Source organism: Platalea leucorodia, assembly GCF_965183815.1.
Source record: "Platalea leucorodia genome assembly, chromosome: 22".
NCBI classification, from domain to species: Eukaryota; Metazoa; Chordata; class Aves; order Pelecaniformes; family Threskiornithidae; genus Platalea; species Platalea leucorodia.
Genome location: NC_138844.1, coordinates 362063 through 376013, shown reverse-complemented (window position 1 = coordinate 376013; position 13951 = coordinate 362063). Strand labels below are relative to the sequence as shown.

General features: G+C 50.4%; 1 protein-coding gene across 1 annotated transcript; it reads left to right on the top strand.

The window, feature by feature from the left end:
* Positions 1-576: 576 nt before the first annotated feature.
* LOC309600002 (von Willebrand factor A domain-containing protein 5A-like) lies at positions 577-13146 on the top strand (the record flags this gene model as incomplete). Its single annotated transcript, XM_082331992.1, has 17 exons — positions 577-619; positions 2019-2266; positions 2412-2634; positions 3015-3157; positions 3290-3404; positions 3582-3709; positions 3858-3946; positions 4203-4347; positions 4764-4846; positions 5329-5443; positions 5619-5783; positions 6076-6179; positions 6444-6625; positions 6793-6999; positions 12214-12437; positions 12769-12883; positions 13067-13146. 17 exons carry the CDS (start codon positions 577-579, stop codon positions 13144-13146), a joined length of 2409 nt encoding a protein of 802 aa, XP_082188118.1.
* Between the last annotated feature and the right edge of the window lie 805 nt (positions 13147-13951).

The following is a 13951-nucleotide window of genomic DNA, read 5'->3' as shown; positions in this document are numbered from 1 at the left end:
CCCATGTGGTCACCGTTTCTGCCATTCACTCCTACTGCCACTAAATACAGCCGCCTCCAACTATCCAGCTACACCACTCTCCTCACACAAACCCATGCATTCCCATCCTCCCAGACCGTGCTTTGCCTGCTCTGTCTGTCCACCCTTCTGCCCATTTCTTTCTCTGTCAACATTGGTACCAGTGTCCTCCAGGTGCAATTGTCACTGCTCAGGCCCAAACTCATGCTGTGCCTTATGTCTCAGGCTGTGACCCATCGTTGCTCCCACCTTTCCTGTGCTCTAATCTGAATTAAGCACCAGAACCCCATTGAACCCATAGACATTTTTGACACCTGCAATTCCCATCTTGGGTATCTCTCCTACTAACCTGCTACCAGGTTGGTGAGAGACGGGCAAAAAGGATCCTGAGTTGGGATGTGAGGAAGCAAAGAGTCATCTTGGCCCATGTATGTGAGGGAGAGCTCCTTACCTTGGAGGAAGGGATGACAGAGGTGCCCAGTTTTTTTTTCACAAGATCCTCATAGCTCACTTTATGCTCTTTCCCACACAGAAGCTGTCTTCAGCCAAAGAGTCAAGATGCGGAAAAGTGGCATCTTGAGCAAAGAGTATGTGCATAGAGGTGAGTTGGGGCCAGAAGGGTGGCATCTGTGAGCAGTGAAGGTTTTACCTGGGAGAGCAATGTGGGAAGGAACTGGTTTCTTGGGCGGCTGACAGGGAGGCACACGTCACCTTGTTCTGGGAACTCAGGGGCATGTCCTGTAGTCAGACTTCACTTGTTCTGGTTGGCATAGCAAAAGATGTTCTTTTAAGTGTGAATCATCTCACCCATAGTGCTGAAGGCTTTCCAGGGAAACCATCACAAAGTGGGAGGATGATGCAGAAGAGATGTCTCCTAGTGTGGGATGGGGGGCAACACTCCTCAGTACTATGATATTGCATCACCTCTACCGTGGTGCTACATCATCCACTACTGAATTGCGTTGGGATACCTAGGTACATCGCTTGATTGGTGAGTTGCATCATCCCCTCCAGGTGAACAATACCATCTTCTGTACACCATCCCCTTCCAAGACACTACAGCAACCCCTATGAAGGTCTTATATGTTCCTTTGCTAAAGTGCCACTCTATTCCTACTACATTGTTACTCCATTCTTGACCAAGAAACTACTCCAACGCATTTTACTATCAGGTTTGATGCACCACCGATGCCAAACCTTGCCCTAATACGAGATACTCTTCATCTCAAACCAAGGGCAAAGGTATGGAGAAGATTGCCTTTCCACGGGCTGCTGTCATAGCAGGAAGGGAGGTCATCAAAGCCATCTTCCAACCAAATTCAGATCTACACATTGTTGGCCTCAAATAATCTGTATGCTACAAGTATGACAGGTGAGAAAGGGAGGTCAGTGAGAAACACCTCCATTGCTGACAGTGAAAAGGAGATGAGGTGACTTACTATGACTCTACCTTTGATGTCATGCTAAGTGCCTTTGGTATGGTCCCCCCTTCCCTTACAGTAGTCCAAAAGGAGTGGTATATCTGCTTGAGTTGAGAATCAAGCTCATCTCTTTGGAGCATTAGTTTCAAAGCAGGTGGTGGGTCCTGCTCCTCTCCCTGAGCTATGGTCTGAAGGTTTGAGGAGCTGCAGGGCACCTCCTGCCATTTGCGTGAAGGTCTATTGTGGGACTGTCTCATGTTATGTGATGGGGGACAGACAGACTCCCCTCAATGCCATGGTAGGCCTAAACTAAGATGAAGCATGGCACATTTAGGCAATCTGAGGGCACAGCTGCCACATGCGTTGGACAGAAAGGGGCTTAGAGAGACGAGGAACTGTGGTCTAAGGGAAACACGTTGACAGCCTTAGGGAACTTTCACTGCTATTTGTCGGCTTCTGCAACTGGCATTTCTGTGGCAGGTTTGGACACACAACTGTTTCCGACTACAAGCAGACACCTCAAATTTAGAGTTTCCGATGTGCAACCAGGGAGCCTGACAGCTGTTGTGTCTTCCTCAGGCTTATTCCAGAGGGGCATATGGTTCTTTTCTTCCTATCCTTACGTGGAGCTGGAAACTGTGACAGTAAATGTAACCATCCAGGACTTTGTAGCCGATGTGGTGTCTGAGCTGGTTTTCCGCAATACCCAGCAAGTCTCTTGGGAGACCATGTTCATCTTTCCTGCAGACTCTGACACTGTTGTACACACCTTCTACGCTACCATGGGGGACACTCGTATTGAAGCAATGCTCTGGGAAAAGGAGGAGGTACTGGGATTGCGGTGGGAGGGGGTGGTCCGCAGATTGGGATTGCAGTGGGAGGGGGTGGTTCACAGATTGGGATGAAGGGTGGAGGTGAGAGAATGGAATCCTGTGAAGACCTCAGTGACACATTTTTCTCCCTCTGTGGCAGGCCCAGCAGCTGTGCAGAGCCACTCCAGGCATGGAGAATTTAAGATACCTGCAGGACCAGTGGGATCTTTGGGGTCCTTTCTTTGTTTGTTTCTTGGGAACCCTGCCTCCTGACAGGGAGGTGGTCATCAACCTGTGCTATGTCCAGGAGTTGCCACTGCAGCCTGATGGAGCTGCCCAGTTTTGCTGGCCACATGAGCTGTTCCCCCAGGAGAACTACTTACGTGAGTGATCCCCCAGGTGCATCCCCAAGGGAGGAACACATCACTCCCCAGCATCTCTCTGGGGAGGGACCCTCATCTCTGCACACGTGCCTCAGTGAGAGAATCTGAATCTTCCCCCTTGCACCTCACAGTCAGGAATCCCACGGGTCTCCCCATATATGCCACAGCAAGAGATCCCCACGGATCCCTGTACAGACCACAGTGTGAGTCTACAGATTCACCCCCACCACCCTCACCCCCCCCCCCCCCCCAAGCACCACAGTGAGGGACGTCTCAGATGCCCCATTTCCCCCCTACCAACGACAGACAGTGCCCCACCATAGCTGTCTGCTGCCCTAGGGTCTCTTCTTTCACCTTCTCACACCTCTTTCTCACTGCAGGCCAGATCCTTTCTAAGGAGGAGGTGTTCGAAAACCTGCACTTCAGCATCTGTCTGAAGTCAGCCCATGGTGTGTCCCATATAGCCGTTAACACCAGCCACACCCCTCTGCAATACACAGCTCCAGATCAGTCGTCTGCTGAGGTATGGCCCTGCCAGATGCTAGAATCCCAAAGGGGGAGAGGAGGGAAGGGTCTGCAACCTGCTGATGCTCCTTAGGACTCCTCAATCCTTTTATTTGGTTCTCTTTCCTCCCTACACCCTACTTGTACTCAGGTCTCCTTGAAATCGTCACCCTGGCTGCAGGATCGTCTGGAATTGCTGGTGTATTACAAAGGGTCTCATGCTCTCAGTGCTGTGGTGGAGAGGAGAGATCCCAAAGCCCCACCTAGTGAGTGAGAAGGGTGGAAGTGGGCATTAGGGAGAGGGTGTCAGGGAGACTGGGGGGATCTGAGGGACTTTTCAGGCAATAGTTCAGAGCTCAGGGCTATGTGGAGGACAAAAGCAAGGAGACAGGGAAGGGGGCTCCAGCCTAAAAATCCTCCTTCTTTCCCCCCACACACTCCAGGCACTCTGCTGGGAGACCCTGTGGTGATGGTGACACTGATGCCCAGCATTCCTGAGGTGGTGCCCAGTCCAGGCCAGCTTGGGGAATTCCTCTTTCTCATGGACTGCAGCCTCTTCCAGGATGCACAGGTACCACTGGAGGAGGTGGTACCTCAGGGAGGATTTTCCACACCAGTCAGGCCCAACTGGTGGGGATAGAGGCAAGCTGCTTCATGTGAGCAGATGTTCTGCCTAGCTTCCCCACCTGAGCTCTGCCCATCCCTCCATCTGTCCCCAGAACACACTGCTCTTCCTCCTCAAGAGTTTGCCTCTGGGCTGTTACTTCAACATCTACAGTTTTGGGGCCACTTTCAAAGCCTTCTACCCGTGAGTTGGGGGTGATGATGGGGCAGGGCCAAGGGATAAGTAGAGTATGACTTTTCTAAGTGAAACTATGGGCCAAGCTCTTGCTGGGGGGCGGTTATGGGGCAGGATGTGTTGGGGGCAGTGAGAGGGTAAGTCCTCTTTTCAGGGTGCTTCTGTAGCACTGGTCGTGAGGTAGGGCTTTTCTAGGGACTGTCTACGTGAGGGTAGCCGTGGGCCAGGTTCTTCCCCCTCTGACACTCTGGGTGCCCTCCCACAGGCAGAGTGTGGAATACACGCAGGAAAGCATGGACAACGCAGTGGGGCGCATCTCCTCCATCTGCCCTGATCTAGGGGGCTGTGACCTGTTGGGCCTCCTAAGGTCTATCTACAGCACTCCTCTCCTTCATGGGCACCCCCGCCAGGTATCAGGGACCAAAGGGTTATGGGGAGGGGAATGGGTGTAAACAATGGGGTAAAGGTAGACTTCAGGGCTCAGGGTGAGATGTTCTGCTGCCGTTTACACCGGGAGTTGGCATGTGGGGGGCCATCCTCGTGGCATAAAATGACACCATCTTCGGGGTGAGCAGCATGGGAGGGCTTCTGTGGAATTTGCCTGCACTTGGGGAAGGTGGATCTTCCTTGTGGGGTGCCCCTTTGTGCTAAGAAGTGTCCTGGTATTAATGAAAGGAGACACACAATCTCTTTTCCTTTTTCAAGGCCAGTGGGCACGAGAGTAAGGGAGCAAACTGGGAAGGCTTCCTGCATTTCAGGAGGCTATCTTTCCTCTACAGGGGTGCCCAGCCCTGTCAATCTTTGTTTCCCCTCCTCTCTCCATCAGCTTTTCATCTTCATCCAAAGGAAGATCTCCAGTGAAGAGGAAGCTGTCATGGCTGAGGTCTACCGTTACCGGGACCAGCACCGGTAATGGGGGAGCCCTCTTCCTGTCCCCTAACATGCTAATTCACAACCTTCCTCTCCCCGTGACTGTCAGAGTCCTTCAGACATTCTCCCAGATCCTAGTCTTCCCCAAATCTTCTCTTTACCTCGATGGAACTTCAGCAACAACCCCCCACACACTTTCCTTACCTCACTAAAACTGCCTATACTCTTCAGCTAGCAGGCCTCCTCTCCCAATCTTTCCCTGCTCTGCTCAGCACTTTTCCTCTTCCCCCTAACCCTGCAATACCTCAATGTGCTCTGCAGGCCCAAAACCCATTCTCACAGTCTCCCTGCCCAGCAGGCAATGTTTCTCACCCCAGAGTGAATGGGAAAACTCTGAGTCAGTTTCATTTCTACGATTAGAAGCATTCTTACCTCTTCAGACTTTGTCCTTTGTACCACTCTTGTCCTTCATGCCTCTCACCTTTGTCCCATCTCTAACCTCCCCCTCTTTTCCTGTACAGGTGTTTCTGTTTTCCTACTAACAGCTGTGACAGCTTCAACCTTTCTCAGGCCATGGCCCTGGAGACCAAAGGTGAATGTGTGTGCATCCACTCTAGGATGGCCATGGCATCTGAGGTAATGACCCAGCTACCCCTCTGCTCTATTCAATACCTCCCATGGCTCTCCTAGACATGCAAGGCAATCCAAATACCACCATCCCCTTCAACTCAGAGACCCCCTCCAACTTCCCTCCCTGCTCCGAATTGGGAGGCAACCCAAGTGGTCTGTGCTCTCTGCTTCCCCTCACCAGGCAGTGAAATGCCTGCAGCGGGCTCTGCAGCCTCTGGCAAGTGGCATCTCACTACATTGGGACCTTCCACCTGGCCTGGAGGTGTCAATGATCAGAAAAGCTCCTGAGATGATCTTCCAGGGACATCAAAGCTCCATCTATGCCCAGATCCATGGGCAAGCACAGGTGAGAGTGATCTAGTAACCACATGCACTGGGGCAGGGCTTTCTGGAAGGTAAAGGACCTACTTACTCCCTGTCTCACCTTCTCAACACTGAGTCCTTCACCTCTGCTAGACCTGAGAGAGACCACAATCAGGGCTCTGTGAACCCCCTTCTTTCCCCCAGAGACACCACTGCTTCTGCTCCGACCACAGACATCTACTACCTTAGCAGAGCAGGGAGGGAACCTAGGTAGCCCAGGTGCCTGTGCCTTGCAGATGAACATTTCTGTCTGACTCTTTCCCTTGCGTCACCAGGATCCAGAGGTGGGTGAGGGAGCCGTGACCCTTCAGTACCATGTGGGCAGCCAGTCCTTCGATTACACACTCAGGTTCTCACTGTCCCCATCACCAGACGACAGGTGAGAGGGTAACACGCCCACGAGGCAGAGTGGCATTGGCAAGGTCTGGAGGAGGGGCAGCAGGTGTTATTTGCTTGCATCCTTCCCACTGTAGCCTGAGGTGGGAAGAGAATCTGGGCATTCAGTGCTGCCCCCTTGTCCCCTCTGCCCTGACCTTCGGAGAGGACCTGGGTGACCATTACCCCACTGCCCCCTCCTCTTTACTCCACAAGTCCCATGCCCCTCCCTGCGGTGGAACCAAGGACTAATTCCCTGCCCCTGCAGGCTGCCTGTGCACCGCATGGCCATGATGCACCTGCTGTGGAAACTGGCCTGGGAGGGGACAAGCAGGGCAGAGAAGGACATCCGGCACAGCGCAGTTAAGTCCAGCCTCCGCCTGGGGGTTCCGTCCCCCTTCACATCCTGTGTGGCAGTACGCATGAAACAGAGGGATGCCTGGCACCGTGGTAAGGCCAGAAACGGTGGGGATAGGACTGGGAGGGGAAAGCGGGACTTGTTGGTCTGATGCCTCCTCACCATCTGCAGCCCCCTATTCTGTGTGCCTGACCACCCTTTTGCCTATCATCTCTAATGCACATGAGTCTAACCTCCCCCTCCCTGCCTCTCTCCCCAGATTCTTTCCCTCCAGAGTCCTCCATATTGTCCTCTCCCTCCTGCAACCTAATTCCTTGCCAGCTGCTCTGGTTGCATGGCTGCAGGCCTGTGCGGTTTAAGTCCACCAAGTTTTGGATGGTCCAGAAGTGCCAGTTCTGCCTTGAGATGCTTGGTCGCAAAGGCCCTGACACTGAAACACTTACCCAGTTTTCAGCGTCCTGTAAAGGTAAGGAGAAACTTCTTAGCTGGGCATTCTCAGAATGTGTTGGACTAGGGCTGAACTCTCTTTCAGCACTTATCTTCTCACCAGACTTTCTGATTGTCATTGTGCTGGGGATGGATGGAGCGACAGACAAAGCAAACTCCTACATCTCAACTCTGGGCTGGAAACCAAGAATCAAACACCTTAATACTTCCCTGAAGTAACCTTATCATAGTCTCCAACTATCCTTAACTCCACACCCAAACACTAAGTTTGTCACAAAATATCTGCATGAATCTTTAGCTTTACCCTCATACAGTTCAGCAAAAAAGAGCCAGCTAGCAGAGATGTAGCTGTTCACACAGCAGTTTCTAGGCTTCCTCTCGTTCCAGCCTTCTGCTTGTCCAGGGCTCTTCTTCTGATCTCCAAGGATCACCTGCTGGGAACTTCTTGTGATTGCTTGTTGATGAGGAGAATTAACTTCCCTAGACTTGTGCTTCAGTCATCTCTAATGGTCAGCTTCTGCTGGCTGTTTCCTAATCAGGGAGGGTCTATGCTTACTATCTTCAACAGACTTCTAATGGTGGGAGAAGGTGTCAAGCACTTTTTCAGCTGGTGTTTGGGAAGCAGCTGTGTATCAGGTAGGCAAGAACACAGAGCTAGCTAACAGAGACGTAGCAGTTGTCTCAGCAGTTAGTGCAGCAGGGGTGCAGAGGGGTCCAGTAACTGTTCAGGCCTGTGTGGGGCTGAGTGAGGATTGTGCAGCCACACAACACCCTCTCCAGCACTGACTGGTGCATTTGCCCTTGGTACATTGGAAGCCTCAGTCCAGACAGAGCATAAAAGGAAGATAGTGCTGTCTAGGTCTTGAGCTGAAGAGAGAGGCTGGTGCTTCACCCTGGGCCCAGGGCCGAAGTGCCCGCCTCTATGGGAGGTATGTTCTGGTCAAGGCTCGGACTTGCTAACCAAAGGAGCTAAAAGGAAGAAGGGACCACACTGCACACCATCAGGGTGAATGATGAGGAGATTGTCCTGGTCTTTGTGGAAAGCCTGCAGAGAAAAAAGCCTGAGTTACGTGAAGCAAGGAGGACGGGACTTCTGGAGGCCATAGTCAAAATGGGGAAAGGTGGAGGCTTGTGGCTTCTGACGGTAGGGGGAAAGCTCCTGCTCGACCTGCAGACCTGCAACTTCAGACTAGGTATAGTGCCTGGGCACCAGTGAGGAGAAACAAGGCCTGTCAGGGGAGGCATCCAGAGCCAGCTGAGCCTGAACCTAGTGTCCAAGCAGAGGGGAAAGGCATGTGATGGTTACTGGAAACTCTCTCCTGCAGGTGATGGAGGCACCCTGCTGCCAACCCAACCTCACACTTCAGGAGGAGGTATGTTGCTCCTCAGAGGCCAGGACCGAAGAAGCTGCAGAGGCTGCCAAGGCTTGTCTGGCCCTTGGACTATTACCCATCGCTACTCTTCCATGTGGACAGCAATGACACTACCGGGGATAATCTGGAGCATATCATGTGTGATTATGGAGCCCTGGGGGGAGAGGCTGAAGGGCATGGGAGCCCACGGGGTGTTCCTCAGTCCTTCCAGTGAAAGGGAAAGGATTGGTAGAAATGGACTCATCCTGCAGGTCAACAGCTGGCTGCATGGCTGGTGTCACAGGCAGGACTTTCACTACTATGACTGCAGGACCCTCTCTGAGGAACAAGGGTTATGGAAAAGGAACAGGATTCACCTGACCATGTGGGACAAAAGTGCCTTTACAAACAGGCTTGCAAAGGAGGGCTGTACAGTAGGTGTGTAGCCTTGAGGAAGGGCTACGGTAATCTGAAGAAAAGCGAGGGCACAAGGGGTTGAGCAGATGTGTTTAGGGGGCAGGATGACATCCTCTCACACTTCCCCTGAAAAAGCTGCATGACTTGGGGCCCATCTCAGATGCCTGTACAGAAATGCATGGAGCATGGGGAGAAGAAAAGAGGAAATCTGCACAGCTGCAGAACTGTAATCTCTTTAGGATGATATAGACCTGGTGGGGTAATTCTCAAGCTTGGAGTCCTGCAATGGATGTATACAGGCTTTTCAGGAAAGATAGGGTGGGAAGCTGAGAAGGATGGGTTGCGTTTGGTGCAAAGGAATAGCTTGAGTGCATGGAGATTTACTGGCTCATTACCTGTCCCAAGGAAGAGAGCTTGTGAGTAAGGATCAGATGACAAGTCAGCACAGGTGATGATGATCCACTGGATTAAGAAGAGGAGGTAGATGAAGCTATCTTTAGGCAGCTGGAGAACACCTCCCAGTCACAGATCTTGATACTCCTGGACAGTTTTAACAAACCCCAATATCTGCTTTAAATGCAATCTGGCTGGGTGCAAGAAATCCAGGAGGCTGCTGTTATGTACTGAAGCCTATTTTGTGATGCAGGTGCTTGATGAATGAGCTAGGAGAAATGTTCTATTTGACCTGCTCCTCACAAACAAGGAGGAACTTGTTGAAGATGTGAAGGTCAAGGGCAGCCTTAGCTGCAGAATCATGAGACTGGAGTTTAAGACCCTGAGAGGAGTGAGCAACACAAACAGCAGAGTTGCAACTCATGGACTTCAGAAGGAGAGATTTAGCCTTGTTCAGGATCCTGTGGGAAACAGCTGCCAACATGGCTGGTTGATCTTCCAGGACCCAGTCCTCCAAGATCAAGACTTGTCCAGTCCAGTGGCAGAATCGCAAGGAAGTGTGCCAGAAGGCTGGCATAGATGGACATAGAGTTTCTTAGTCAGATCAAACACAAAAAGGAAGTATGCAAATGTGGAAGTGGAGAGAGGCTACTTGAGAGCAATACAAAGACATTGCCCAGACATGTAGAATCGAAGTTATGAACATCAAAGCTCAGCCGGAGTTGAAGTTTGCAAGGGAGGTGAAGGACAACAGGAAAGGCATTTCTAAGCACATTGACAGCAAAAGGTGGCCTAAGGCAAGTGTGGGCATCTTGCTCAGTGGTGCAGGGGACTCGGTGACAAAGGATGTGGAAAAGGCTGTTATAGTCTTGAACTTTTTGGGCTGTTTTAACTGGTAAGGTTTTCCCTCAGGTCTACCATGTCTCTGAGTCTCCCAGCAGAGTCTGTAGGAGTGAAGCAGTACCCACAGTAGAAGATAGTTAGGAATCACGTAGGCTGGTTAGACCTACACAAGTCCATGGGATCGTGTGCATCCAAGAGTGCCAAAGGAGTTTGCTGATGCCACTGCAAGGCAGTGACTCTGTCATCTTCAGAAGATCATGGCAACTGGGAGAGGTTCCTGATAACTGGAAAATAGTCAGACATCTCACCCATCTTCAAGAAGGGGAAGAAGAAGAGTTCAGGGACCTACAGGCCTGTCAGCCTCCCCTGAGTCCCTAGGAAGGATATGGAGCAAATCCCTTTAGAAGGACCATCCCGTATGGGGTTATCAAAAGAAAATCACGCCTGACCAACCTCACTGCTTTCTCAGGTGAGGTAACTGGCACTGTGGCCAAGAGAAGGGCAGTGGATTCTGTATACCCTGACTTTAGCACGGCCTTTGACAATCTCCCAAAGTCTCTGTATCATCAGATTGATGAGATACTGGCTGGGTTAAGTGAACAATAAGGCTGGTGGAAAATGGGCTAGACTGCTGGGCTCAAAGTACAGTTATCAGTGGTTCAGAGTCCAGCTGGTGGCCAAAACCCAGTGCAATTCTAGAGGGATCTCTCATGGTAACAGTACTGTTTAACATCTTCATTAATGACGTGGACATTAATGCACACAGTGCACTCCTAGCAAGTTTATGAACAACACCAAATTCGGAGCAGTACATGCATGGTCAGTACAGTGGAGGGCAGGGACAGGCTGGAGAAATGGCCTGACAGGAACTGCGTGACGTTCAGTAAAAACAAATGCAAAGTCTTGCATCAGGAATGGATCAGCAGTGAAATAACCCTATGTAACAATGCAGCACAGGGCACACACACTCAAGGAAATAGCTCTACAGAAAAGGAAGTTGAGGTCCTAGCAGACAACTAGTTGAACAGGAGTCAGCAGCATGCCTTTGCAACAAAGAAAGCCAACCGCATCCTGGGCTGTATTAGCAAGAGTGTAGCCGCTAGGTGCAGGGAGGTGATCCTTCCACTCCAGTCAGCACCGTTTGCTAGCCTGCATCATGGGGTATTGTGTCCAGCTTCTGCTTCCATTACAAGAAAGGCATTGACATACTGGAACGAATCTAGTGGAGGGCCACTAAACTGAGGGAGCTGAGCACGTGACACGTGAGGAGAGGCTGAGAGAGCTGGGTTCATTCATCTGTAAGAGGATACCTTATTTCTGTCTACAACTAGCTGACTGGAGGAAAATAGAAAGAAGCCAGAAGCAGACTCTTCTTGGAAGTGCACAGCATTAGGATAAGAGGCAACAGACACAAGTTGGAACATGGGAAATGCTAAATGGGTATGAGGATTTTTATTTTTTTTTTTAAGATCATAAGGATAATAAAAAACTGGTGGAATCTCCACCCTTAGAGCTATTCAAGACTTGACTACACAGGTACCTGAGTGAGCTGTTCTAATGAGACCTGCTTTGAGAAGGGATTTGGACAAGATGACTTCCAGAGGTCCCTTCCAACCTCTGTATACCGTTAGGCCAACCTCAAAGGACCTCTAGTTCTGCCCCAACTACTCTGTGCCCGAATGCTTGTTTTTCTGCCCATAAGAGCTGCTCTGGAACTGAGCCATGCCTGGCACTATAATGCCCATGGGCTGTGCTTGACCCTCCTCACTTTCACTCTCTTGTGATCCAGTGCTGCTGTAGCTCCAAAGAAGTCTTATGCCTTGGAATGTGGAAAGGAAGAACTCATGCTAAGGCTGGTGGGTTTAAGAGTGGATGATGGAGAAGGACCCCTGTGGGGCCCTCAACAGTGAACATGAGCCGTAATGGGGGAAGTGGCAGGAAGGAGTAACAGTGATGCTCATGGGCGAAATTTAGGATGTTCAGAAAGAATTACGCTGGGTAAACTAGAGCATGTAGGACAGATTTTAGGATATTTATGAGGGACTGGGAAGATCTAAGGATGCTCTGGGAGGGCTGGAAAAAGTTCAGGATGCTTGTGGAAGCCTGGGAAAAATTGGGAAAGTCCAGAGAGGATGGAACACAATTAATTATACCTGGAGAAGGCAGAATTTAAGGTTACTAGCCCTTGCTTATTTCATATGAGCTGTGTGAATGTTTCTGTCTTCCAGAGCAGGAGGCTTCTCCTGAAGAGCAGGTGATGGAAGAACCACCAGCATTTAACATCAGTTGGGACTGGACAGTTTCACCACTGTCAACAAGACTGTGTGACTTCTCCGGGCTCAGGGTAGTGGTGGCACTCCAGAAAGCCAATGGCTCCTGGGCCCTCACCACAGCCCTGGCCTCTGCCTTGGGGCTCAGCAAGGCTGATGTTGAGGGACAAAGGCCCAGTGAGGTAAGCAGATCAGGGGCAGGAGTAGTGCACTGTCATGAGCTGAATCATGAGCAGCTTCCTCTGCTCCAAGTTTCCAGTCTGAGCTGAACTGAGAGGAAGAGTTCAAAGCAGCCAGCATATAGAGCTTCTCCGCTTGTGGAAGGGGGGCGTGGAGGGTGTGGGGTGGAATCAGCAGAGGCACCTGGGAACTTTCTGATCTTGAGGACTTCAGAAGCTTAGAGAGTTTGTGTGTATGTGTGGAAGTCTTACTTTTTCTATGTGCTCGTTTAGGTCTATCTTTCTTCTTATTTCTTCCCCTTGATTGTTCTGTTTTCCTGCACAGGGTGTGCCGCCAACTGCCTGGGCCACAGTTTTGGCCTTAGCCTGGTTGCACCAGTATAAATGGAAGGTATCTTGGTCAGAGCTTCTTGAGGCCAAAGCTTGCAGGTGGCTGCAGGACCAAGCTGGTAAGAAGATTTTTCAGGGAGGAATCATGCTCTGGGCCTGTCCCACCAATTCCACAACTGACACCCATTGACCCATGTTCCTCTTTCCCAGTGCTCCTGTATGGCAGCCTATGAGACTGCCAATACACACTGTATTCCCCTGCTGAGTTGTGCTCCCCCTCTACTTTTTCTCTCTGCTTGCAGAGGTCCAGCTGGATGAATGTCTGGAGTCAGCAAATTCCCTGTTAGGCTGCTTTGTGGAGCCCACCATCTTCAGGATTTGAACTTACCCCGCTACTGGGGGTGGGCAAGAAGCTGGGTAGGAACACAGCCAGGACAGCTGATCCAAACTGGCCAAAGGGATATATCACATACCATTAACATCATGCCCTTGTGGAACTGAGTGAGTGAGCGGCTGGGTGGGTGCATAGTTGCTGTCTGGGGCCAACCCACCGCAGCTGGCTTGTTCACACATTTGCTCTACCATAATATGAGAGTGTGCACTGGCTTCTGAAAAATAACCCTAAATACACGTACTAAACTTTGCTTCATTTTTCCACATTCTGCTTTTCTCTGAGATTTACCCAAAGAGTCATCTGCTCAAAATACATCATCTCAGGGAGAAAAAGCCTGTTCATATACTACAGAAAAACACCTTCTTCATGAATCTATCTATCTGTCTGTCTGTCTATCTATCTTCCTACCTACCTACTTATGTACCTTCTTTCTGTTTGTTATAGAAATGTAAGACCAATGTTATTTGGTGTTGCAGGCATTGATTCACTCATCTTCACAAGCTAGAGGACTTTCTTTTTTTTTTAAAAAGAAGGTTTGTCAAGTAAAGGGGTGGATTTCATTTTATCAATCACTGCCATGCCTACTGTAGGTGCTCAGTGCCATTTCAGCTGTTCTGAGGTATCTGAAACATCTGCCAGATAGGAGGTAGGATATAAAGGACTGATTTTCTGAGGTGATAGCTGGAAAGTGAGTGGAATACCATGTGGCATGGGATTCAGTTGCCTAAATATGGATGTCTAGTGCCATTTATGATGTTCTAGGATTTTCAAGTGTATTGGGTTTACATGGCAA